General features: G+C 41.6%; 4 protein-coding genes across 5 annotated transcripts in view; 2 read left to right on the plus strand and 2 right to left on the minus strand.

The window, feature by feature from the left end:
• Positions 1–12656, minus strand: part of LOC130852001 (protocadherin gamma-C5) — a 182605-nt gene extending 169949 nt beyond the window's left edge. Inside the window, exon 1 of the mRNA XM_057732723.1 lies at positions 10043–12656. Coding sequence (XP_057588706.1) covers positions 10043–12460 — 2418 coding nt within the window. The 5' untranslated portion in view covers positions 12461–12656. The remainder of the gene's footprint in view (positions 1–10042) is intronic.
• LOC130852136 (protocadherin gamma-A2-like) lies at positions 769–5593 on the minus strand. Of its 2 annotated transcripts, XM_057732869.1 has the most exons (2): positions 5353–5593; positions 769–3261 (listed from the first exon to the last, which is right to left on the minus strand). In XM_057732869.1, the coding sequence occupies exons 1-2, from the start codon at positions 5375–5377 to the stop codon at positions 818–820; spliced, it is 2469 nt and encodes an 822-aa protein (XP_057588852.1). In that variant the 5' UTR covers positions 5378–5593; the 3' UTR covers positions 769–817. The 2 variants fall into 2 exon arrangements, with proteins under 2 accessions (XP_057588852.1, XP_057588841.1); XM_057732858.1 differs by lacking the exon at positions 5353–5593 and having other exon boundaries at positions 769–3352.
• LOC130852149 (MARCKS-related protein-like) lies at positions 7921–8665 on the plus strand. Its single transcript, XM_057732892.1, has one exon. The coding sequence runs from the start codon at positions 7921–7923 to the stop codon at positions 8509–8511; it is 591 nt and encodes a 196-aa protein (XP_057588875.1). The 3' UTR covers positions 8512–8665.
• A 10291-nt stretch (positions 12657–22947) lies between the features above and the next one.
• On the plus strand, positions 22948–24966 carry TAF7 (TATA-box binding protein associated factor 7). The gene has a single exon (XM_057732905.1). It carries the CDS (start codon positions 23389–23391, stop codon positions 24436–24438), a length of 1050 nt encoding a protein of 349 aa, XP_057588888.1. The 5' UTR covers positions 22948–23388; the 3' UTR covers positions 24439–24966.
• The last annotated feature ends 2745 nt before the right edge of the window (positions 24967–27711 follow it).

The raw sequence follows: 27711 nt of genomic DNA on the forward strand, positions 1-27711 counted from the left end.
AATGTAAAAGGAGAATCTTCAGGGGCAATTATTTGATACGGTCTTTGAATCCCTAGAGGATATATATTATTTTTAAAGATAAAAGGACAATGTAGTTTCCACATATGAGAAAAATAAAAAAGTAACACAGAACAGAAACATCTTCACTATTATACAAACCATGTGTTATAGAGCAAATGATAACTCAATCACTCCTTAAAGGAACACAGAGCTACTTTAGAAGTTAATGAGATTTTTAAAGAGATTAAATGAAATACCTTTCTGAAACATGGGAAGCACATATATTTCTAAATTTGCATCTTATAATAGGGAAGATCATACCAATCAAGAAAAATGAAGAATCTCACTGCCAAACTGAAGGAAAAGTATTAAGACTGAGTAAGAAGAAAACAACCAACTAAAATATTTCATTATTCATAAACAAAAACAAATATAAAACATAAAAGCCTTAAATTTTATAGGAGGAAGGCATTTGGGGAAACTTAAAAATCAACATTTATATATTTAAGAAAGAAAGGATTGTGGATCCAGGTGGATGAGATGGTTTGCTCAGGGATGAGAAAGAAAGAATGAGAAACCAGATACCCCAGTTCCTAAGGCAGTGTTCTTTTGATAACCTAAGCATCATCTTCACCTACTAACTCCTGACTTACATTCATGACACAACGATTCTAGCTCCTCTTTCTGTTTACACACTGTGAACACTTAGAACTAGTAAGAAATAATTCACCAGGACTAATTCCTAAAAACTGGATATATTCGCAAAGAAATATGGAGAATAGAAAAGGTATGGTAAACTGTGGAGACAGTTAAGTAATTAGGTAAATTTATTTCTTTTAGCAAAGTAGCTCACAGGTATACTGCGAAGAGACTTTACCTGAGAAAATGTTTCTTCTTTATCTTCAGGTATAAACTGAGGTTCTGAAAGAAAATCCTTTTTCTCACAGCTCTCCTGGCTGATGAGCGTGTCCGCATAGTTGGGCTGCGGGAAGATCACGTGACTCCGCCGCGAGTCCGCCGTAAGCGACACCTCGTGGGAATAGGTCTGCAGGAAAGCCCGCACCCCGTCCACGCCCACAAAGTGCGAGGCTGGTACGCCTGCCAATTCTCTTGAAGCCTGGAGCACGTGCGACCTGTGCCAGCGCCACAGTCTGAGCGCCAGCAGCACAATGACGAAGGCGAGGAAGACGCAGGACACCGCGGCCACCGCTACCACCAGGTAGAGTGTGAGACCCGAGTCGTCCGGGTTGACAGAGGTCCTGATGCTGCCCAAGTCGGCCAGGACGTCTGGGATGCTGTCTGCCACTACCACCGTGAGAGTGACCGTGGCCGAGAGAGGAGGCTGGCCATGGTCCTGGACCGCCACCACCAGGCTCTGCTTGAGCGCGTCTCTATCCAGTAGGGCCCGCGCTGTGCGCACCTCGCCCGTGTGCAGCCCCACTGAAAACAGCCCTGGCTCGCTGGCCTTGAGCAGGCGGTAAGACAGCCAGGCATTCTGGCCCGAGTCTCGGTCCACTGCCACCACCTTGGTCACCAGGTAGCCAGGCTCTGCGGAGCGGGGGGCCAGCTCTACGCCGGTGGAATCGTCGGTAGGGAGGGCGGGGTACAGGATCTCCGGCGAATTGTCATTCTGGTCCAGCACGAATATGCTCAGAGACGCGTTGCTGCTGAGTGGTGGGTTCCCATCATCCTGTGCTATCACCAACAACTGCAGTTCACGGAACTGCTCATAGTCAAAGGAACGGAGGGCATAGAGGATGCCAGTGTCAGAGTTGATGGAGATGTAGGAAGACAGAAGTGCCCCCTGAATAGTGTCCTCAGCCAACTTATAGGTTACATGGGCATTGTCATCACTGTCGGGGTCATGGGCCATCATGGCAAAGATGGAGGCACCTCTGGGGTTGTTTTCTGGAATATAGGCAGAGTAGGATGTGTGGGGAAAGGTGGGAGGGTTGTCATTGATGTCTGCCACCTGCAGCAAAACGTGAACATCTGTGGACAGAGATGGGTTCCCTCCATCTTTAGCGATCACAGTGATGTTGTATAAAGAAACCTGTTCCCTGTCAAGGGCTCTGGTTGTAACCAGTCGGTGGTAATTGTCCACTGACCTTTCTAATTTGAAAGGAAGGTTCTCCGGGAGTGAACATGTGATAAATGCATTCTGCCCTGAGTCTCTGTCATGTACATTGAAAAGTGCAATTATGGTTCCTGGGGGAGAGTCTTCAAGAACTGAGCTGGTAGCAGATGTCATGTAGAATTCTGGGGGATTGTCATTCATGTCGAGAACAGTGACAATGACCTTCGTTCTGGTCAGAAGGCCTGGACCATCCTGAGCTTCAATATCAATTTCATGGACTTTGGCATCCTCATAATCTAAGCTTTTTGTGATGGTTATTTCTCCAGATGATGACTTAACCTCAAATACCTCTGAGGTTTCCTCAGGATTTTTCTCCAGAAAATACGCCACTTGAGCATTGTATCCCTCATCTGCATCAGTGGCGGTCACTGTAAGTATCCGGGTGTCTACGGGCGTATTCTCTGGCACACTTACACGGTACTCGGGCTGTGTAAAAACAGGAGCGTTGTCGTTCACATCCAGGACCATCACGCGGATGCGGGAGGTGCCAGATCTGACAGGGTGGCCCCCATCCAAAGCCACGAGAATGAGGTAGTGTACGGGCTCTTCCTCACGGTCAAGGGCGCGTTCCAGCACCAGCTCCGGGTACTTGTTACCATCCGCTCCAATTCGTACATCCAGGGAGAAGTAGTCATTTGAATTAAGTTCGTACTTTTTGAGGGTGTTCTCTCCGACGTCTGCATCATGCGCGCTCTTAAGAGGGACCCGGAATCCTGGCGTGGTCATTTCACTGATTTTTACCTCTACTTCCTCTACTACAAAGCGAGGGGCATTATCGTTAATATCTGTTATTTCCACCTCTACTGAATAGATATTCAATGTATCTTCCAGGAGTATGTTAAAATTCACCAGGCATCGCGCGCTCTGAGCGCAGAGCTCCTCCCGGTCTATCCTGCCCGCCGTGACCAAGCTGCCGCTTCGCGGGTTCAGAGCGAAAAGCTGCGTCCTACCTCTGGAGATGATGCGGACTCCGCGCTCCGCCAGTGCCACAGGCTCCAAATCCAAGTCCTTCGCGATGTTGCTCACAAATGAGCCTTTTTCGATCTCTTCCAGCACAGAATAGCGCATCTGCCCGGCTCCAGCCTCCCACAGGGCTGCCAAAAGACAGCACAGCAGGACAAGCCTTCCGCGGTTTGGCCACTTTAGCAGAGCCGCCATTTCTTGAGCTGCAGTCTTTTCTCCCAGGCAACTACCAGCATCCAGCGCGGGATTCTAATTTTTGTTCCTCAGGGTCCGAGGTGACCAGCATCCACCGGACCCAGGTCACTGTGGAGAGAACTAGTGGGCTGCTGGACTGAGTTTGCCGCTCCGAAGCTTGCGGTCCAAATGCCCAGCGCTTCGTGTTATGAGAGCCGTAATGTTGGAGTGGATGGCTCACAGGTTTACTTCTTAGGTGGTCAACAGCGACACCCAGAGGCCTAAGTAATTTCTGCACTCTCTCAGGCAAATCCAAGTTATTTCTTATTTGTTGCCCCTGTGACTCAAGTTGCTTTGAAGAATCTTACAGTTCTAAGATACCTTAGAAGTTAGCTCTTTCAAGTCAGGAGTCTTTTTTTCAGAATGAGTAAGAATGGTGTGAATGAGTGTGACCTTGATAGTAGTTGCAAGGAAAGTATCATTGAACGCTGGAGGCATTAATCAAGGCAGCCTCTGCCCTTAGGCCAAACATCTTCAACCTCTTACTTTATATTCAGGGGCAATAAGATTAATCCAAAACCATTAGCTACATTGTGTTCTAATGTTATGTATTTTAAATTTCTGTGCTTAATGGCTTAGTACTGAACTTCAAAACCTGTATTTTTCCCAAAACCTGTATTTTTCCCAAAACCTGTATTTAAATTATTGAATTATCAGACACTTAATTGGGTGACTACTGAGTGCCTGACACTGCCTGATTGATGCTGGAGATAGAAATGGTGCGCCTGATGTACACAGTCCTTGTTCTCAGGAAGCTTACAGGATAAGGGAGGACACAGTATAAAGTAAGCAGAGTATTTTAATAGAGTATGATAACTGCTATGATGGTTGGAAACCCTGGGCAATGGAGAATACATAGGAAGGGTATCCAGCCTAGATTTGGGGGTCAGGAAAGACTTTTCCAGGACAACATTGAAACTAGATCCTAAAGGGTATGACTGGGTCAAGAAAGAGGCCGGAGTAGTATTCTAGAACCTTAGTACAAGTGCTTGGAGGTGAGAGGCATCATGAACATCAAGGAAACTGGAGGTGGTTTTTTCTTTGTTCTTTTTCAAGATTGTTTGGGCTCTTTGAGGTCCCTTGACACTCCATATGAATTTTAGGATGGATTTTTTCCTATTCATACAAAAAAAAAAAGGCACTGGGATTTTGATAGGGATTGCACTGAATCTGTAGATTGCTTTGGATAGTTCTATAAGTTTTTGATAGATACTCTTTATCAGGTTAACAACATTTCCTTCAATTTTCAGTTTGCTAAAAGATTTTAATCATGTGCTGAATGTTCTCAAGACCTTTCTTATGCCTCTATTGAAATGAAAATATGGCTTTTTATCTTTAATCTCCTAATATGAAGTTTTATATTATTAGATTTCCTTATACTGAAAGGGTCTTGCATCCCTTAGTGATAAACCCCATTTGGTCATAAGCTATAAATATTCAATATATAACAGATAGGATTTTGAATCAACATTCTTGAGTGAGATTGCACACTTCTGGTCTCATTTCACTATTTCAGTCTTTTTGTCTTTTGGCTTCTTCCCCATTGGACTTTTTTCATTTTTAACCCATTCCTCTGAGAACACTGATGAAATATTTATTGGAAACAATATCAACTTACCATTTTTTAAAAAAGAGTCTCTAGTTTGTTTTATAAAACTTTTTACTCAACATTGTTTTGATAGTTTTGAGTCTCATTAAATAACTGCTCAACATCCCTTATTGTAGTTCTCTGAAGATTTCTGTTTGTCTTTGACAACACCTGGTTTTACTCTGCATATTATTTCCCACTCATACTTCTTGCTTTGTATTAAGTTGTTTTATTTTTTTCCCAGTCTTGCTTGCCTTTTCTTCTCTTTCTCTTTTCCAGGTCTTTGTCTATACTCAGAATTTGGGGTTTTCTTTTAAGATCTCTAAAACAAATTTTAGTCATGCCATCTGACTAGCTGATATTAGTCCCAGCACTGGACTTGAAAGAAGTTTCATTTTCTCCCCTCTGGTGTCGGCTTCTGTTGCTTCATCATCACAATTCTTCCTTGTTTGCATTTCGATAATTTATATTCTTCGTTACTTTTCTTATTATTTAAATTTATACTGATATTATATCTTTCTTGTTTTGTTTCCCGAGTGACAAGCTAAATTCACTTGTTTTAAATCATTTGCTTTTTGAAATTCTTATAGTTGTCTATAGATTTACCCCTAAACATTCTTTTATCTGCATTCCACAATTTTTAAATATTTATTTATTTATTTATTGGCTGCATTGGGTCTTCATTACTGTGCACAGCCTTTCTCTGGTTGCGGCGAGCGGGGGCTACTCTTCATTGCAGTGCTTGGGCTTTTCATTGTGGCAGCTTTTGTTTTGGAACACAGGCTCTAGGCGCTCGGGCTTCAGCAGTTGTGGCACATGGGCTCAATAGTTGTGGCTTGCAGTCTTAGTTGCTCCATGGTATGTGGAATCTTCACAGCCCAGGGATTGAACCTGTGTCCCTGCATTAGCAGGCGGATTCTTAACCACTGCACCACCAGGTAAGTCCCTCCACAATTTTTAACAAATAATATTTTAATTTTTGTAGTTTTTATTTCCATTGTGATTTTTTTTAATCCAAGAGTAATTTAAGGGTGTAGATTTAAATGCCCAAACTTTTGTTTTCTTTTACTACTTTAAAATGTTTGCTTTGTGATTTTTCCAGCTTTACTGAGGTATAATTGACAAATAAAATTGTAAGATATTTAAAGTGTACAACATGATAATTTGATATATGTATACATTGTGAAAGAATTCCTCTACTGAGCTAATTCACAAATCCTTCGCCTCACATATTTACCTTTCTGTGCATATATGAGAGCACTAGGTTCTACTCTTAGCAAATTTCTATTATACGATACAGTGCTATCAGCTATAGTCTCACTCTATACATTAGGTCTTAGGCCTTTTCCTCTTAAAACTGAAGGTTTGTACCCTTTTACTAATCCTCCCTATTTTCCTTACCACTCACTTTGTGATTTAACTACATAAGGCATGTATATTATTGGTACTTCGAAATTTGTTCTACCTTTTTTGTGATGACTATGTAGTAAATTGTTGTGGATTTTCCATAGCTCATGTAAAAGTTGGCTATTCTATATTTGTTGTGTATACAGATCTGTCAGATCAAGCTTATGATTCTGTTATTCAGATATGATGTGTGCTTAGTAATTTTCTGCCTGTGGGATGTATTATTTCTTATGGAACTCTGTTAAAATCTCTTTCAAATATCAGATTTGAAAACAATCTGTATTATTTTCAAAGCTATAGTGTTTGGTGATAGAAGCTCATAATTTTTATACCTTTTTGGTTGTCTGTTCTTTTTATAATTATGATCAGTTCATTAAAAAAAACACCACTAATGTTGTTGCCTTAAATACTACTTTGGTGTTATATTGACATGACAGCTTTTTTTGTGTGTGATGTGGTGTGTGTGTGTGTTTGTGTATCTATTGACATCTTTATTTTCAATATTTCAGTTTAATTTTAAGTATATATCTTTTCAGCAGAATAGATGCATTTTAAAAATCATCCAACTTGGTAATCTTGGTGTTTTAATAGGTAAAAAGCTCATTTATATATATACACAGAAAGTTTTAAATTATAAGCATTGAGAAAATTATAACAACTTATGTTATTGAGAGTATACTCTTGGTACCAAAGAGAAAATAAAAATAAAAATCCACACTTAGATATACAGCAAGAATGAGAGAGTTTTTTTGAAGCCATGAGAGAAAATAAAGATTACCTAAAAAATAATGACAATTTGTTGGCAGAAAATTCTCATTAGCAAAAATAAGTTCCAGAATTCCCCAGGTCCCAGGCCATAACTAGGTATTTTAATGGATTTTAATAGTATGCAACAGTGGTATTCTGAAAATCACAGCTCAGGTCTGAGAGACTTAGTGTTCATTTTCTGAAGCCAGCATCTGTGTCCACCTCACTCCCTTGGTCTGTAGCTTGCAACAAATTACGACCATAGGAACTGGTAGGTAATGTTTTTATGTGATTTCCCCCCTTTTTAACTAGCCGAGGGGCCTAATTGCTTATTTTGGATTTAAGGAGTAAGCCTGGCTCAGGTCTCTTGTTTAGCCGGAAGCCCTTTTGTCCCTATTACACTTCTTGAACAATCTCATCTAAGTCCAAGACTAGAATTCCCACTTTAGTTTTAGCCTGGCTCACCACTTTCTGTCCCATCTTCTGTCCATTTAATTATTTATCTTTTTTTGTGCCTGACTATGCTTCTGCTTTCTTCTTTTTAATTTATTGGAGCACAGTAAGTATATCAAAGCGTAGACTTATTCCCCTACGATGCATTTCTTGTGAAGAGCTAACACACGTTAAAATGGAATATACAGGCATTCTGGCGCGGAGCCGAGCGGCAGCGGGCGCAGCTAGCGGGTCGGGCGCGGAGCGGGGGTGCAGCTCCGTTTTCCCCCCCGATACCCCTCCCCCTCAGGCGCGAGCCCCACCCCTCCGCCGGCCAGGCCCACCCGACCGAACTATCCCCTGCGGCGCGAGCCCGGGGTGGCTCCGGGCGCCCCCCAGCAGAACCCCCACCATGGGCAGCCAGAGCTCCAAGGCTGCCCGGGGAGATGTGACCGCCGAGGAGGCAGCAGGCGCTTCCCCTACTAAGGTCAACGGACAGGAGAACGGCCACGTGAAAAGCAATGGAGACTTATTCCCCAAAGGTGAAGGGGAGTCGCCCCCCGTGAACGGAACAGAGGAGGCAGCCGGGGCCACTGGCGATGCCGTCGAGCCCTCTAGCCAGGGCGCTGAGGCCAAGGGGGAGGCCCCCCCCAAGGAGACCCCCAAGAAGAAGAAGAAATTCTCTTTCAAGAAGACTTTCAAGTTGAGTGGCCTGTCCTTCAAGAGAAATCGGAAGGAGGGTGGGGGTGATTCGTCTGCCTCCTCACCCACAGAGGAAGAGCAGGAGCAGGGGGAGATCGGTGCCTGCAGGGAGGAAGGCACTGCCCAGGAAGGGAAGGCTGCCGCCACCCCTGAGATCCAGGAGCCCCAGGCCAAAGGGGCAGAGGCTAGTGCTGCCTCCAAGGGAGGAGACACAGAAGAGGCAGGGCCCCAGGCCGCAGAGCCATCCACTCCCTCGGGGCCAGAAAGTGGCCCTACACCAGCAAGAGAGCAGAATGAGTAGCTGGGTGGGGGCAGGTGGGTGATCTCTAAGCTGCAAAAACTGTGCTGTCCTTGTGAGGTCACTGCCTGGACCTGGTGCCCTGGCTGCCTTCCTGTGCCCAGAAAGGAAGGGGCTGTTGCCCCCTAGCCACGTTCCCCCTCCTCCTCTCCCTCCTGTGGATCCATCTGGTCTTCCTCTTAAGGCCAGTTGAAGATGGTCCCTTGCCAGTTTCCCAAGTTAGGTTAGTGATGTGAAATGCTCCTTGCCCCTGGCCCTACCTCCTGTCCCCACCTGTGCAGAAAGCAATTGCTGGTTTTCTTCCCCAGTTCTTTTCCAAGTAGGTTTTGTTTACTTCCCAAATCCCTGAGCCAGATGTGGAGGTGCCTACACTCACAACCCTGAGTGTCCAGCCTTCCCCTGTTGAGTTTTTAGTCTCTTGTGCTGTGCCTAGTGGCACTTGGGCTGGGGAGGACACTGCCCCTGTCTAGGTTTTTATAAATGTCTTACTCAAGTTCAAACCTCCAGCTTGTGAATCAACTGTGTCTCTTTTTTGACTTGGTAAGCAAGTATTGAGCTTTGGGGTGGGGGGGGGGAGGTCTGTAATGTGAAACAACTTCTTGTTGTCTTTTTTTTTTCCTTCCCATTGTTGTAAATAACTTTTAATGGCCAAACCCCAGATTTGTACTTTTTTTTTTTTTCTAACTGCTAAAACCATTCTCTTCCACCTGGTTTTACTGTAACATTTGGAAAAGGAATAAATGTCGTCCCTTTAAAAAAAAATGGAATATACAGTTGATTTTTGTTCCTTGTTTACATTACAGGCATAATATACAAATCAGAAGGCTTCAAGCTATCTTTCAAGTTGCACAGTAAATTTTCTCTCCTTCATTATATTACTTCATTTCATAAGTTACTTAAATATTTGATGTATTCTTGAGCATGCAAAAACATGTCAAAATAAACGACTAAACAAAGGGCTAAGATATTTAAAATCTGCAGCTTACCTAGATTTCTATAATTATATATGAACACAATTTAAAAATACTACTTTAGACAATCTTTACCTTTTCAAATGTCCCCAAATAAAACAGCACCCCGACAGATGACATCTACATTAAATTTAAGGATAAATTAGGAGATATTTATAACTTAAGGATATTTGAAAACAGTATTAGTCACATAATATTGGTGGACCTTTTCTTGTAGAACACAGTCCCTGCTAGATAAGAGAATGGTAAAGCCAGAAAAATAAAATTATTTGGTCGGAAGGAAGCAAGAAAACCTTAGAAGCCAAATCTCCTTGTTTCTGGTGCAGTGCTCTTTCCACAATTCTTTATCCCAGCCACCTACATTATGATTAACCATGATCTCCTTTGAAGTGAAAGAACAATGATAAATATACTTAGATATAAACACTTAATGATTTCCCAGGATTTGTAAATAGAAAGCTACAAAGATATATGGGAAATAGAGAACTGTTAGTAGTAAAGAATGAAAGCACGTAAACTCACGAATTATTTTTATCTAGATAAATGTACTACACAAAGTTTACCTGAGAAAATGTTTCTTCATCTTCAGGTATAAACTGAGGTTCTGAAAGAAAATCCTTTTTCTCACAGCTCTCCTGGCTGATGAGCGTGTCCGCGTAGTTAGGCTGCGGGAAGATCACGTGACTCCGCCGCGACTCCGCCGTGAGAGACACCTCGTGGGAATAGCTCTGCAGGAAAGCCCGCACCCCGTCCACGCCCACAAAGCGAGACGCGGGCACACCCGCTAACCCAACTCCTGAAGCCTGGAGCAGGCGCGACGTGTGCCAGCGCCTCAGCCTGAGCGCCAGCAGCACAATGATGAAGGCGAGGAAGACGCAGGACACCGCGGCCACCGCTACCACCAGGTACAGCGTGAGGATGGAGTTGTCCCTGTTGGTGGAGGTTTCCATGCTGCCCAAGTTGGCCAGCACATCTGGGATGCTATCAGCCACCGCCACTGTGAGAGTGACAGTGGCAGAGAGAGGGGGCCGCCCGTGGTCCTGGACGGCCACCACCAGGCTCTGCTTGAGTGCATCTCTGTCCAGCAGGGCCCGCGCTGTGCGCACCTCGCCCGTGTGCTGCCCCACCAAGAAGAGCCCTGGCTCGCTGGCCTTGAGCAGGCGGTAGGACAGCCAGGCATTCTGGCCCGTGTCTCGGTCCACCGCCACCACCTTGGTCACCAGGTAGCCAGGCTCTGCGGAGCGGGGTGCCAGCTCCACACCGGTGGAACCGTCTGTGGGGAGGGTGGGGTACAGAATCTCAGGTGTGTTGTCATTCTGGTCCAGCACGAATATGCCCAGTGACACATTGCTGCTGAGCGGTGGGTCCCCGCTGTCACTTGCAGTCACTCTCAACTGCAGGTCCTGGAACTGCTCATAGTCGAAGGATTGCAATGCATACAGGACTCCAGTGTTTGAGTTGATGGAGACATAGGAGGATAGAGGTACCCCCTGGATGGTGTCCTGCACCAGGGAATAAGTGACTCGTGCATTCTCATTGCTGTCAGCATCATGGGCTGTCACGGAGAAAATGGAGGCACCTCTGGGGTTGTTTTCTGGAATGTAAGTAGAGTAGGAGTCCTGGAGGAAGACAGGGGGGTTGTCATTGATATCTGTCACTTGCAGTGAAATGTGTGTTTCAGTAGATAGAGTTGGAGTTCCCTGATCTGTTGCTGTTACTGTGATGTTGTACTGGGAGGTAAGTTCTCTGTCCATTGTTCTTTCTGTCACTAAACGGTAATAATTATCGTCTAACTTTTCTAATTTAAAGGGTGTATTTCCAGAAATGGAACACGTAGTGTGACCATTGTCTCCAGAGTCCTGGTCATACACACTGATAAGAGCAATTATGGCCCCAGGAGGAAAGTTTTCTGGGACTGCAGTGGTGAGAGAGGTGATGGTCACCTCTGGGGCATTATCATTTATGTCCAGAACTTTGACCAGCACCTTAGCTCTGGCCATGAGGCTTGAACCATCCTGAGCTTGAATTTCCATTGGATAAACTGTGTATTCTTCGAAGTCCAAGGGTTCTTTATTTGATATTTCTCCTGTGTAAGAATCCAAGTGAAATATTTGTGCCACTTTGTGGTCTATATTATGAAACGAATATGTTACTTCCCCATTGGCTCCCTCATCTGGGTCAGTGGCTTTTACCGTGAGCAGTCGAGTGTCCAGTGGCACGTTCTCAGGCACACTCGTGTAGTACTGTGCTTGAGTAAATGCTGGAGGGTTGTCATTTGCATCCACCACCTGAACTCGAATTCGGAGGGTTCCTGAACGGACTGGGTTGCCCCCATCGAAAGCGGTGAGGAGGAGGTGATGGACAGCTTCTTCTTCCCTATCTAGGGGACTCTGCAGCACCATCTCTGGCTGTTGGGGCCCATCAGACCCCTGTTGCGAATCCAGGGAGAAATGAGGGTTGGAGCTGAGCTGATAGCTCTGGAGCGAATTCATTCCCACATCAAGGTCTTGCCCAAAAGGTAGAGGGATCCTGGTACCTGGAGTGGTTATTTCATTCATTTTAAATTCCACTTCCTCTAACTGGAATTGGGGAGTGTTGTCATTAACATCAATTATTTCCACTTCAACAGGGAAAAGCTTCATTTCATCCTCTACCAAGATGTTAAAACTCACCAGACACTGCAGGCTCTGAGCACAGAGCTCCTCGCGATCTATCCTGCCTGTGGTGACCAAGCTGCCGCTTCGCGGGTTCAGAGCAAAAAGCTGTGTCCTACCTCTGGAGACGATACGGACTCCCCGCTCCGCCAGCTCCTGGGGTTGTAGCCCCAGGTCTTTGGCAATGTTGCCCACAAAGAAACCTTTGTCTTTCTCTTCTGGCACCAAGTATCGGATCTTCCCAGACTGAGCTTCCAACAACAGCCCCAGAAAAAGGAACAGCAGGACCAGCCTGCGGCAGCCGAACACCTTTACTTGAATCGCCATTGCTCTCTTGCTTCCAGTTTTCTCCCAGTCCGGCACTAAGGGTATTGTTTCTCTGCTCTTCTGAGTCCAAATTAACCAAAATGTCAGGAGAATTCAGAGCAAAAAGTGGCTCCGAAGTAGAATCTTGGGCAGCCTCAGGGAGACTGTTTTCAATCTGGTAGTGATGGAGGTTCTAAGTTTTTTTTTTTCCCCTCGGCGTGTGTGTGCGCGGTCTTTCTCTCCCAGACTGGTGAACAGCGGCACCCAGAGTCCTAACCAGTTACTGCACTCCAAGACAATACTTCAACTTTCTCTTCTTACTAACCTGATCAACCTTTTGTTGTCTTAGTTTATTGTCAAGAAAACAGTTAACCATTACACATTATAACTATGAAAAGGAGAAATTACTATGTTCATTTAATTAATTACATCTACATATTGCTAAATTGTAACATACAGTAGAACCCAAGCTATCCTGGATATTCCAGCAGTATTCCCAAGCTTTCTCTGTTTGCTGTTCAGAAAATATTACAAAGGGGACAAATCATCCCCCTCCACTTCTGTGGTATATCTTGACCACTTGATAATTTCATAGGCCATATAGAAGCGTAACTGTCCTTTGAGTGGAGGATGAAAAAAACTAAAAGGAAAAATAAACTTAGAGTGCAAACAAGACTTCAAAAAATTGGACTATCCTATTTCCTATCCATTGTGCTCTGAATATTTAGCAGAAACCCTGGAATTTTGAAGGACATATTTTACTCCATCTGTATTTTCCCTCTTTTACTGAAGTATCTATATATTATGTGGATTTAAAAAGAACTTTAACATGGGCTTTTAAAAGATCTTTAACTCAGCCGAAAGTAAAATATTTTGAATAAAATAACACTGGGCTTGGACTTCTCTGGCCATCCAGTGGTTAAGACTCCATGATCCCACTGCAGGGGGCACACGTTTGATCCCTGGTCAGGGAACTAAGATCCCTCATGCCATGCCATGCGGCCAAAACAGAAAACAAAACAAAGAAAAAACCCAACAACAAAACCCTGGGCTCTTGGAATTTCACTGGAAAAATGTCACACGAATATCTCATTTAGACTTTAAATTTAAGAGACACGAGGTAGTGATATTACTTTTCAATATTGAAAATAAAAAGGCTACGTCTTTATTTTTAGATAGTCTATGTTAGGATAATATGTATTCTTCTACATTCACACTTAATATTTTCTCCAAAAGAAGTTGGTTTTCTAAAATAGCAAGATTTTAAAGCTATATTGCCTTCCTTCTTTTACTCATTGCAAAATTAGTAAAAGGCTACTAACTAAAATGTCTTGGGCTTAGTGTGATTTATTTATCCTTACACAAAAGTTAGGGATAAATGATCTCTGCATTCCAGAGGTTAACATTTTTAAGAACAAATTGGGCCAGATATTGGCAGCCAAGCCATGACACCATGACTGAGAAAGCTCTGGAAAATGATGAAAGAAAGGAAACAATCAAAGCCCAGAATAGTTCTTGGAGAGAGAATCTATGTTCTTATACAACCGAAACTATAGTTTCCCAGCTTCTCAAAGACAATAATGGAGCCCAAGAGCAGAAACTTAAAGATACAGTGAACGTCCTTCAATATTTCAAGGAAAGAACTCTTTAGCATGAAACATAACTTTTCAGAACATACATTAATAGGCACAAAGTTTTACCCAAAGGAATTTTCCGGGCTAATGAAACAAATCAAAATATACATAGAAACTAGCAAATAAACTTGTAGAGCTCTTCCACATCCCTAAAGACAACGAAAAATAAGCAGGACTGCTTACAGCAGGATATGTATGAAATAAAAGTGTTAAAACTCACACGTATACATTTGAATCCAATGTAATATTTAAGACTTCACTGCTGGTACTACAGAAACTATCCAGTTGGAAGATGTTTCCGAGTTAACTTGAAGAAATTAAGACTTTGCAATATCTGAAGCCACATATTGACTGTAGGAATAGGGCAAATCTCTCCTGCTGAAGTGGGAGCAACTCTAAATTCAGGCTTGGACCAGGCTGAAAGCAGGGCTGGAGGAGCACTCAGGCTATGGCCAGAGTCATTGCTAGGAGGAAGAACACAGAGATCAAGGCCAAAAGGCCATGATCAGGTAAAACTGTAGTTCTGGAAGTAGCTGCTGGGTGGTCACTGAGGTCCTTCCACAACTCCTGCAAAGACCAGCTGCAGCGTGATGAATGTCATCATTGAGCACGGTGACCAGCAAGCCGCAGAGAGCAGTGTCTCTGTCATACGTGTGTCCCAGTGGGCATCTTGCTCTTGTGCATCTTCAGGTTGAAGAGTTGGATTAGGTGGTCTGAAGCACCTGATAGGACATTCAGCTGTTGTGCCCCAGTCAGTGTCCACCTTGGCCACCAGGTAGTGTGTGGTAACCCACAGAAGAGGGACATGACTTCCAGGTGCAACTCCCGGCATAGCATGTCTCCTGTGAGTTTTTGCAGTGGTAGTCCACCATTACAGGCAGGCTCACGGTGACACAGAGCCCTGGTAGTGGGCCATAGAATCAGCTCAAAGGTAGGCTGCAGTGAGCACCATTGTGCTTTGCACTCACTGACATGACAGACAACAGCACCCAGGTCACTGGCCAGGAAAAACAGGAGGCACTTAGGGCACAGAGTTTGAGTTGGAAGCATTAAAGTATGCATTGGAGGCACTGAGTGAGTGTTCCCAGTCTCCTGGACCATACAGTAGACCTGTTGGAAAACTACAGCATTTTTGTTGATGTGGGTTATATGCAGGCTAATGCTCCCACTGGAGGAGAGGGACAGCTTGTCTTTGTCAGTCACCTCATAATTTCAAGTCGTTTTTCCAGTTCAGAATTCCATCTGCCAGTAGTTTACAAAGAATTACGTAGTAATTCTTAGTTGTGAATTGTTTGGCTGTGTTTATTACTCTGCACAGTATCTTTCACTTCTCTCTTTAAATTTAAGCAAGTACTGTGATTTTGAGTCCTGTGGTTTTGATTAAAGCAACCACAGTTCTTATCTCTAATAGGACTAAACACTCAGCTGAAAATCACCTGCATTTCATTATAGTTCTCAACCTGCAATTCAACCAGGATTGTGAAAAGGGCCCTTAACTGTCTCCAGTCTTCTCTTCTATGCTGTGATATGACTGTCACTCTTCAAAATCAAAGGTGGTACTGTTGTTATTGTATACATTCTGTATGCCCTGTGAGACTGTATGGAAAGTGTAGAACTCTGCCTTAAGGGTTTTATCTAGGTCAGCAGGGATCACCTGAAAAATGCAGACAAGGAGGTTCTCTGGCAGGCAGATTCTGCTGTACACTTTGTAGCTTGGTATGGGAAGAGAGGCTTTGGCATCCAAGACCTGCATCTTGTTCTGAGCCTCCTCCCCACCACTAAATGGTGGCAGTTATGCTACTCTGGTCCAGGTTTCTCCGATAAATAACCAGAGTATTTACTGACCTAGTGTTCTCTTCCACTTTAGGCAGTGAGGGAGATGGTTAACTGAAACTAATCTGATAAACCTGTAGAGAATTACTTGCAGCATCCCTATCTACAGCACTTCAGGAGTAAACTTTGCTTCTATTAAGATGTTTTCCAGAATTTTCAAAACAAAATGGCTGTGCTCAAAGCCATATGTTATTTATATCCAGGATAAATACTTTATATAAAGAGCATTTATAGGATTTCCAGGGAAGGTTTCAGATTCAAGGAGCCTAGGGATTTCCTTTGGCCTACTGGCTAGATCTGTCCTGTCATTCTCTTGTTCCTTCCTGCTCTCTTTGCTGGCGGTAAAGAGAGGCTTCTCAGCACTCACCTATGGTTCTTGTCACCGAGATGTAGATATTTGGCGGATTCCCCACTTTTAAATCCTTGGCTATCTCTTGCGGAGTAGCGCATCTGCTGCGCAGTTCGCTAGGCTGAACTTCAGGAAAGAGCGCTTCCTGCAGTCTCGCGTCTTCCCTATGGGGAGACCTCTCTCTTCCTGATGCTGCTTCGTAGGTCCATAGGTCGGAATACACTTCACTACAGTTGCTCCTCGGATTACCAAGGTGCGCCAGGGGTAAAAAAGGCAGCGGCTCTCTCTGACCTTCCTGACCCAGATATTTGGAGCAGACTGTGGGAGAGATGGCGTGCACAGTCGGCTACTGGTGTGTTTCTCAAAACTCTGCAGACATCGCTGCGTCAGAATAGCCAGTGGATTCCTTTGTTTCACTCTAGACACGGATTGGCCGACAGCGGCACCCAGAGGTCCAGTAGGATATCTACCGAATGTTGTTTCTGAAAGTCTTCACAGGAGACTGTATTTGCTTTACTTCTGGGACTTATTTTACAATACCAGTTGGTTCAGTATAAAGGCTACAAGTCACTATTTCTTTTTGACAAAATATCAATAAAATGGTCTTTCCACGAAATTTAAACGAAACGTTTTGTTATTAAAATTCACATCAGCTTAAAATAAAAATTCTTACACAATTTCCCTCGAAATTTCCTTTTGAAGAATACTATTAAATCTTCTTTTTCTTAAACATTTTTTACTCACATTACCCATTATAAAAGAATTTTACATTAGAAAAGGAAATTCTCATTGTATCTTCTACAATATAAAAGAAACTTGCACTATAAAAGTTAGAAAATACTGACAAAAATTTTAAAGTATCAGTTATTGCATTATTCGATTACAATTTTACACATAATGTAAAATTCACCAACTTAACCATTTTAAGTGTACAGTTCAGTAGTATTAAATACATTCATAATGTCCTGCAACCATCACAATCATCCATCTCCAGAACTCTTTTTATCTTATAAAACTGAAACCTATAGCCATTAAATGCCTCATTCTCCCCTCTCTCCAGCCCCTGGCAAACACCATTCTGCTTGCTGTCTCTATAATTTTCACTGCTCTAAATACCTCATATAAGTGGAATCGTACAGTATTTGTCTTTTTGTGTGTGTGACTGGCTTGTTTTACATAGCATAATATCCTCAAGGTTCATCCATGTTGCAGCATATGTCAGAATTTCCTTCCTTTTTAAAAGAGAATGGAGGTTCCTCAAAAAATTAAAAATAGAACTACCACATGATCCAGCAATTCCACTTCTGGGTACGTTTCTGAAAAAAATGAAAACACTAATTCAGAAAGATATAAGTACCCCTATGTTCACTGCAGCACCATTTACAATAGCCAAGATACTGAAGCAACCTGTGTCCAACAATAAATGAATGGATAAATAAGATGTGGTATACATATACACTGACATAAAAAAGAATGAAATCTTGCCATTTGCAACAATGTGGATGGACCTAGATGGCATAATGCTAAGTGAAGTAAATTGAACAGAAAAAGAAAAATGCTATATGATTTCACTTATACGTGGAATCTAAACAAGCAAAACAAATTAATAAACATAACAAAACAGAAACAGATTCATAGATACAAAGAACGAACAGGTGGCTGTCAGAAGGGAGAGGGGTGAGGGGATGAATGAAATAGGTGAGGAATATTGAGGTACAGACTTCTAGTTATAAAAAAATGACTCACAGGGATGAAATGTACAGAGTGGGGAATACAATATACTCAATAAAATTGTAGTAACTTTGTATGGTGACAGATGGCAACTAGACACAGTGGTGGTGATTAGTTTGTAATATACAGAATGGAATGACTGTTATGCACCTGGAACTAGCATAGTGTTGTAGGTCAATTATACTTCGATTTAAAAAAAGAATTTCCTTCCTTTTTAAAGCTGAATAATATTCCATTGTATGCACACATACCACGTTTTGCTTATGCATTCACTGGTTGATGGATACCTGGGGTGTATCTAACTTTTAACTATTGTGAATAATGCTGCTATGAATAAGGGTGTATAAACATCTCTTAGAGACCCTGCTTTCAATTCTTTAGGGTATATACACGGAAGTGGAATTGATGGATCATACAGTAATTCTATTTTTAATTTTTTGAGGAACCACGGTTTCTCACAGTGCTATACCATTTTACATTCCCACCAACAGAGCACAAGTTTCATTATTCCACATCCTTGCCAATATTTATTATTTTCCGTTTTTTTTATAGCAGTCATCCTAATGGGTGTGAGGTGGTATCTCACTGTTTTTATTTGTGTTTCCCTAATGATTAGTAATGATGAGCATCTTCTCATGTGCTTAGTGGCCATTTGTATCTTTTTTTGGAATTATGTATATACTATTATAATCCTCCCAATAATCAGCTCTTTCATGGATACACTGGTTACTTCTATAGACTGAATATTTGTGTCCCCCCAAAATTCACATGCTGAAACCTAATCAATGTGATGGTATTCAGAGGCAGGGCTTTGGGGAGGTGATTAGGTCATGGGGGTGGAGTCCTCATAAATGGCATTAGTGCCCCTGTAAAATAGGCTGCAGAGAACTCCCCCACCCCTTCCACCATGTAAGGTAACAGCAAAAAAGACTGCCACCTATGAACCAGGAAGCCTGCCTTCACCTAGACACCAAAGCTGCCAGTGCCTTTATCTCAGACTTCTCAGCTTCCAGATCTGAGAAATAAATTTCCGTTGCTTTTAAGCCACTAAGTTTATGACATTTTGACACAGCAGACTAAATAGAATGACAGTTGCCTACGCCCTTTCCTCTCTTCTAACACTTCCTTTTTACTCGTAGTTTAGAGGTCTACTCTCTGCATACCTAAGGGGCAGCTGAACCTCTTCATAGTTGTAGTAGGTTCTCATAGATCTAAACCAATAATGGTGATCTCATTCCTCTTGCCAGCGTTTAGTTAGGAATATGGCTTAAAACAATTAATAATTAAAAAATAAGCTTAGGGCAAGGTTTCTCAACCCTAGTACTATTTTCAGTCAGATAACTTTGTTGTGGGGCGAGGGCAGTGGGGGGGATGTTCTGTGCGTTGCAGGATATTTAGCAGCACCCATGAGATGCCAGTAGATCCCACAGGTGCAACCATCAAAATGTCTCCAGACATCACCAAATGTCTCCTCTCCCCATTATTGTGAAAATCACAAGCTTAGGGTATTCCCCTGGTGACTATTATTGAGCCAGGGATAGATATGTGGTCTAAGTTGGTCCAATCAAACTGAAAGACAGATTTTGATTAGGAAGAGACACTCTCTGAACTTACCATGGACAAGGAAGGAAGTTCCCCAGTTACTGCTGGCAGGTTTCTTATGACCACACATTTTGGAAGTTTACAAGGATATAAGGGTAAAGCTCAAAAAGAATAATAAAGTATAAATAAATGTTCATTCTCCAAAACTAGCAAGTGTTAAACAATTTGTGCCAGACCACAATTCTATCCTGCCTAGAAGCAGCCATACTTCTAGAACTGCACTGTCCGATACAGTAATCACCACCACATGTGGCCACTGGGCACTTGAAATATGGCTAGTCCAAACTGAGATGTGCTGTAAGTGTAAAATACACAACTGACTTTGACGATTTAGTACAAAATAAGAATGTAAAATATTAATATTTTATACATTGATTATATATTGAGTAATATTTTGATAATCAGGTTAAATAAAATGTTATTGAAATTAATTTCACGTGTTTCCTTTTGGCATTTTAATGTAGCTATTAGATAATTTAACATACATATGTGGCTTTCACCTGTGGCTCATGTTATACTTCTATTGGACAGAGCTGCTCTAGACTACCTGGTTTTTGAGATAACACATTTTCTTATTGTTTAAACCAGTGTAAATTAGGTTGGTCTTTTTTTTGTTTTTTAATAGAAAGCATCCTATTTGATACAAGAGACTGCTACAGTGTAGTTAACCTGCTTTTTATGATTATATACTGCTGGACCAATTTTTAAGTGTATCTTGGGGGTTATGTGCTATTTCCTCACTGCTATAATTTTCTCCAAAATATAAACAAGGCTTCTCCCATAACCCATGTTTTTTTTAACCTCCACAATTTAAGGAAGTTGAAAATTTATTAAAGGGAATTTTCAATCATACAACATTAGCCTGACTGTGATACTCCTTTATCACAGGTAGGAAGCCCTTTGAGGCTTGTTACCACACTGGGGAATTTATTGCTCCCCTAAAATCTTTGATTCACCAGTATCACAGAGAGTCCATGGAACAACCATAGAAGTGTAATTCTTTCATCAACTCAGCGTGTTTCTATATGTCAAATGGATTTGATTTAAAAAAACTGGATTTATCAATAGACAGTAAGGTAATGGTGATGTGGCAGTACCCTTAGCTTTAGGATCAATGCAATTACCCCTCAAAAAAAAGTATTCCGAAAATGTATTAAACTCAAAAACTGAAAATGTTATGTTTCAGGATTGAAGGAGGTAGATACTTTAGGGGAAACTTCAGTTGATCCTTTTAATTATCTCTGAAAACCTTCCATTTCAAGGTTTAATAACTAAAACACATGATAATTTTGGCAAATCTGAATTGCCCAGAATTTATCTCGTTATTTTCTGTGATAAAGACATTTGAGCATCATAAAACTCATAGGCAATTAAGATGCAAAGCAGTATTTGGAATATTTTGATGTATAAGCATGGCCTCACATTTTATAGGGTTAAACAAAGCATTATGCAGAGGCTAGCATGCTATACTCATATCTATGAAACAGGTAAAATAAGGTACAATTAAGGGACAAGCACATTGGAAAAATTTCAGCTTCAAAAAGAGGAAATAGATCATCCTAGAAATTATATATGCATCAGCTAACATTCTGCAACACATGACAAAACAAAGAACTAAAGTACAATTATGTGGAACAGCATAATTTTCCCTCAAACTTAACATAAAAAACCACACTGCTGCCAAGCCATTTAAATTCTACCCCATGATGCACAGTATCAGTCTAGGAAACCAAAGAGGACACATTCACACATGCTACTTGCAAACCTCTTGCCTCATAACAACTGGGACAGTCCTTGACTGGAGAAGAAATGTATATAAAGCAGCTTTATCTCATTTTAAGGTGACAAAAATGTATTTTCTCTTACAAATTATTATAGGATTTAGATTACATTTATGCTTTTTCTGGATGGATTGTTTCATTCAATTAGCAAATATTTTTTATCTCTAACGTTTTGATACTAGGCACTGGGACAGGATGAACACGATATTAGACCCATGGTTATCATGGAGCTTCCAATCTTAGCTGAGGGAGACAATAAACACAAAAAAATAAAGTAAATTTTCTAAATGTTAATCACATTTTCCTGAGTACTCTAAAACTTAGATGCAGGTGTTAATATTTTAGAGAATAGAAATTGAAATTTTAATGACCTTGATGCTCTACCAAATTGATCCTATTAATAAATAAATGGAAATGAATAGGAATAAATGGAAACTGTTACATAGTTAGGCCGAAGTACTATAAATACATGCTGAGGAATACCTGACCACCTAAAGAAGAGGCAAGCAGAAAAGTTACCCAAACAGTAGAGGTGGAATTTTTAAAATTCCAAACTAATTTAAAAATTACTGGCAAATGAGTGGCAGGGAATAATACTTCAATTATATTCGATTTTAATCAGACGAATAGTTGCCTATTCGTCTTTAAGGCAACTGTCCTAAATGCACAGGGGCCTCCAGAAGAACACTACCTTCTCTGTTCACATTTACATCTACGTCAAACACATTATTAAGAGGAATCATCCTTGTTTCCTTAGGGCGGTCTTCAAAACAGGAACAGACCCCGAGTCATGCGCCCCTACGGACATTTTCAAAATCAACAAACACAGACTTAGAATTACATAGTGGGCAGCACATCCTCACTCCACTGATTTGGGCACTTTAAAATCCACAGTATGGTTAGTTATGAATTCTTTTATCGGCCTCAGATTGAATATAGCCTGTGAAGATTTCGACATTTCCAGAAACAAACACGGTTTCTGCATGGACGCCCTAACTCCGGCAATCACCCAGAAGCCTAGGAGGTATCGGGCCCCAAGGCGATCCGGTAAAAGCTCTGGCTTAACGGAGGCGGGCGGGACAATCTATGTCTCTTTTAGAACCATTTTCTCTAAATACTTCCAAACCATTAGCTCTTTACGAAACACGGTCATCTTCATCCCGTTAAAGCCAAGTTATCGCGAGACTACAAGTCACGCCGGATCACGTAATCGCGCGTTGCGCCTGCGCGCGCTCGGGCAGCCCGCACTTCCGCCCGAGGCGTGCTGTCACTCACAGCCACCTTCCGGCCCTGCGCGGTGACGTAGCACTTCTTTCTCCTCTTGGTCTGCAGGCTGGGACGGAGGGCAGCTGGGCTGCGGAGTTGCAGAATCTGGCATTCGGAGCTGCGGCTCTCGGTGAGATTTCGCCTTGCCGGTCCAGAGCCATTTCACCGATAATCAGTAGCGGATCGCTTTGCCAAGTGCTGGGACGAACAAAGGAATCTGGAAGGAGACGCTCGGCTCTCGGCCACGTTTCTCTGAGTGGCTTCCTTTTCCGCTCGCTCCTGTCCGGAAAAACTGGATTTATAACCGTCACTGTATTGTAAGTACCCGAGGCGAAGAGAGACCACTACGCCCCGATTTTTGAATATCTTTGTTCCGGGAGAGTTTGTGGATTGGGAGTATTTGCTGAGCCGTACTTTCTGTGCCGAAAATCATTCCGTAGGAGCCGCCATTTGCTTTCTCTGCGTTGTCCTGCAGCGGCATCTAGAGGTTGGAACTCGGCATTGCAGCCAGTAGATTTAAGTGGACCTAACTGAATAAGGCAGTGTGTCAGTAACGACTGGTTTTCAGTTACAGCATATTTAGAAAGACTTGGGGCTTAATTCAAAATAGACACTTAGCTGATGTTCTACCTAGAACTCTTTGTAGTTAAAGATTTCGATTTATAAACAACTGGTCTTTCTGTTGAAATATCTGGAACTTTTTAGTGCAACAAGTGGTTATTAGAGAAAAAAGTGAGTCACAAAGAAATAAAGATGAGTAAGAGCAAAGATGATGCTCCTCATGAACTAGAGAGCCAGTTTATCTTACGCCTACCTCCGGAGTATGCCTCTACTGTGAGGCGGGCGGTACAGTCTGGCCATGTCAACCTGAAGGACAGACTGACAATTGAGTTACACCCTGATGGGCGTCATGGAATTGTCAGAGTGGATCGGGTCCCATTGGCCTCAAAATTGGTAGATCTGCCGTGTGTTATGGAAAGTTTGAAAACCATTGATAAAAAAACGTTTTACAAGACAGCTGATATCTGCCAGATGCTTGTCTCTACAGTTGATGGTGATCTCTATCCTCCTGTGGAGGAACCAGTGGCCACTACCGATCCCAAAGCAAGCAAGAAAAAGGATAAGGACAAAGAGAAAAAATTTGTTTGGAACCATGGAATTACTCTGCCTCTAAAAAATGTCAGAAAGAGAAGGTTCCGTAAGACAGCAAAGAAGAAGTATATTGAGTCTCCAGATGTGGAAAAAGAAGTAAAGCGGTTGCTGAGCACAGATGCTGAAGCTGTCAGTACCCGTTGGGAGATAATTGCTGAAGATGAAACAAAAGAAACAGAAAATCAAGGCCTTGATATCTCTTCCCCAGGAATGTCTGGCCACAGGCAGGGCCATGACTCACTAGAACATGATGAGCTTCGGGAGATATTCAATGACCTCAGCAGCAGCAGTGAAGATGAAGATGAGACACAGCATCAAGACGAAGAAGATATAAACATCATTGACACTGAGGAAGATCTGGAAAGGCAACTACAGGACAAGCTAAATGAATCAGATGAACAGCACCAAGAAAACCAGGGAACCAATCAGCTGGTTATGGGAATTCAGAAACAGATTGATAATGTGAAAGGCAAGCTCCAAGAAACCCAGGACAGGGCAAAGCGACAGGAGGATCTCATCATGAAAGTGGAAAACCTGGCTCTTAAGAACAGATTTCAAGCTGTGCTGGATGAACTGAAACAAAAGGAAGACCGAGAAAAGGAGCAGCTCAGCTCCTTGCAAGAAGAGCTGGAATCACTCCTAGAGAAGTGAGGAGGGTTTTGATACTTAATTTCATTCCTGAGAGTGGTCAGCATTGAAAGAAAAATTTTGTTTTCATCACCTGGACTAGATAGTAAAACTTTGCAGTAGTTCCCAGTTTCTTCCACTGCCTTCTGTTGGGTTTGTCTTACAGACAAATATAACTGTGAATTTCTATCTCATTTGTCTTTTGGAACCACTTTGCTAGGTGTTTGTCCTGTAGGAAGTAGGAGTGTATAGACAGATAAATGTAGGGAAGTTGTAGGATTAGTGAAGTGAACAATTCAGCTTAGTAATTAATCACAGCTTCACTGTAGGACGTTCCTGCTGTTTCTCCATTTACCAGAGGCTGCCATTGCTACTCTGATGTCATCTGAGATAAATAAGTAGAGTCTAGTCTGGAGGCAGGGAAGGTTGTTTGCATATGTTTTCCCATGCTCTAGCTATTCCCAGCTATTCAAAGCAGTTTTCCACATTTTGAATTGCAAGTCATTTCTTAAAGTTGTTTTCACAATAAATAAAAGCAAGTAATTTTCACCTTATAATGTGTCTTGCTCTTTTAAGGGTAATGGGTATCAGATCCTCTTCTGATGTGGTTTCTTGGTGGGGTTTAATGGACTGACCAATTAGATTTTGTTTTGTAGGAAAAGAAGCAGTTATGTTAGAATTTAAGAAAAAGGAATGCAGCAGAGGCGAAGAAATTGGGAAGTGTCATCTTTGCATTATGTTTCCAATCCATCTGCTCCATTTGGAGGTTAGGAAATAAAAAACCTTCCTAAAACATCCTAAGTTTTTTTTTTTCCAGCCTGATCTCACCACATTCTCTTATTTTCAATCCTGAGCTCACTTATGTTTTCTTCAAGGAGTTTAATTATTCCTCTTCCTTTCTAATCTACTGGGATAAATAAGTTTATGCGTCTGTCATACCAGAGTCTAAGTTACCTATTGCTCATATCCTCACTAGGCTGTAAATTCACTGAGATTAGGCACTTTGCCTTGTTAATCACTATAAACTTACCAAGGAAGAGTAAAGAGATTAAAATCGTAAGGTCAGGAGATACAGTGCCTGGGTTTGTAGCCTAGTTCAGTGACCTAGTTGAGTGATCTTGGCAAGTAAGTTAATCTGTTTGCCTCAGTTTCCTCATCTCTAAAATGGAGGTGATAATACTACCTACTTCAGGGCCCCTGAGTTGTTGGCTATTGAGTTGATACATATAAAGGACTTAAAATAATTCCTGGAATAAAAGCAAACTATTATTGCCTGTTTACTAGGGTCTGAAAATAACAGGGATTAAAAATTTGAATTAAAGTGTGGTCAAAATGGTAGAAAAGTATATAAAGAAAGCTGTTTTAAATGTGGTTAACTGATCTCAAAGAATCATTCTAAATCAAAGTTTATAAATTACAGCAGAAACAAAGTGCTTCAGATACATCTCTAGCATAAGCAAACTGCTCCTGTAGCTTTGTTTTTTATTTGATTTATTTATGGCTTGGCTTTGCATAAATATTAAAACCTCCATAATGAAGAGTAATTATCTGTTATATAAATTTCAAAAGAGAAAAACTTAACTGAAGAAAATTGGGATCCACCTCCCTTCAGGTAAATCCAAAGTTACCAAAAAAGACTCACTTTTCTCACCACTCCCTTGTCTGATGAGTGTGATGTATAGTTGGGCTACAGTTTTGAATATTTCTGAGTTCATGAACAAAAGTTGAACTTTTTTAAATTAGTGTTTTAAAATATTATAAGAAAAAACTCACTGAAAATTTTAAGCAATGCAGAAATTTTACAAATTCTTAATTTTATTCACTCCCCAATTGCCGGTCACTTAGGTTGTTCCATTTTAAATTTACTATTACACAATGCTGCAGTGCTGTTAATGTGGCCTCTATTTTGCATTATATCTATAGATTAGGTAAATGATATCTTCATGTTCAGTTCTAAATGTCATGAAGCCGGACATTTTGAATTTGTAGATCAAATGTTTGAGATGAAAAATTGGGACAAGTTGTGACAGATCATGTCTCTGAAGGATGGTGTCTTGAACTCTGCTTTTTATCTTTTATTACCTAGTAAGAAGTATGTGTGAAAACACAGACTAGGAAGACTGCTCACCACACAGCTGGTATATTGGCCGCCTTTCTATATTTCAGGTGCCCAGCTCTTTAATGCTACAGAGCTTTATTTACATTGCATTTACATTTCCCTTTCCCTGGGAGAGTATCCAGGTATTCTCATGGCTAGCTTTTTGTCACTCAGCCCTCAGCTCAAACCTTATTTTCTCTGGTAATCATATCTGGCTTCTCAGTTGGATTGCTAGGAAACTTGTGAGTGTGCATCTTGTTAAGGGTAGTGGTCTTCACCAAAAATTTGGAAGTTCCTTTGCCGTTATTTTCCATGTATGCTTGGGAGTACATGTGCTTAAATTTAAAACAGAAGCATTGGGATTTCCTAAGTGGTGCAATGGTTAAGAATCCGCCTGCCAATGCAGGGGACACAGGTTCGATCCCTGCTCCAGGAAGATGCCACATGCCACAGAGCAACTAAGCCCATGCACCACAACTATTGAGCCTGTGTGCTGCACCTGCTGAAGCCTGTGTACATAGAGCCTGTGCTCTGTAACAAGAGAGGCCACTGCAATGAGGAGCCCGCTAGCCACAACTACAGAAGGCCCGTGTGCAGCAACAAAGACCCAATACAGCCAATAAATAAATAAATTTATTTATTAAAAAAATAAAAGCATAATCTTTGATTACATTAGGATTAGGAAAAAATGGTTTCAGATGGTTAAGACCACCTATTGTCTTGGGCAGTGTTATAGTATATGCTGGGGCATGTTTGCTCCAAGTCCAGCTGTTTAAAAATATTTCACGGGACTTGAGCTCTGTGTACTATCTGTACAACTATGTCTGACAATTCAATGAAGTTACAGACCATTTCCCTGCTAATTCCCTCATGATCCCTGGTGCTGATTACTAATTTGGTTTCTCTAAAACATAATACTTATATGAACTTAATGCAAAAGCAGTTGATTTATTGCTGTATCCTGCATCTCTTGTGTTTGTAAAAACTCAGTATATGCTTCTAAAAAATAAACCACCATATGTAATTGACAGTTTTAAAAAACCAAAACATTTTTTAAAAACACTCATAAGAAAGATTAAAAATTTTTTTCTAGTTTAAAATGGCACATTGTTCTCAGCAATCTCTTTTTTCTGTCAAATAACCTGCTAATATAACAGTAACCCCCAAGGTCAGGGAAAATAGGAGATGAGACAACAGTG

This window comes from Hippopotamus amphibius, chromosome 1, assembly GCF_030028045.1.
Source record: "Hippopotamus amphibius kiboko isolate mHipAmp2 chromosome 1, mHipAmp2.hap2, whole genome shotgun sequence".
Classification (NCBI taxonomy): Eukaryota; Metazoa; Chordata; class Mammalia; order Artiodactyla; family Hippopotamidae; genus Hippopotamus; species Hippopotamus amphibius.

Excerpts from the sequence above, each read along its gene's own strand:
- LOC130852136 (XM_057732858.1), bottom strand. The coding sequence starts at position 3,295 with ATGGCGGCTCTGCTAAAGTGGCCAAACCGCGGAAGGCTTGTCCTGCTG.
- LOC130852149 (XM_057732892.1), top strand. The coding sequence starts at position 7,921 with ATGGGCAGCCAGAGCTCCAAGGCTGCCCGGGGAGATGTGACCGCCGAG.
- TAF7 (XM_057732905.1), top strand. The coding sequence starts at position 23,389 with ATGAGTAAGAGCAAAGATGATGCTCCTCATGAACTAGAGAGCCAGTTT.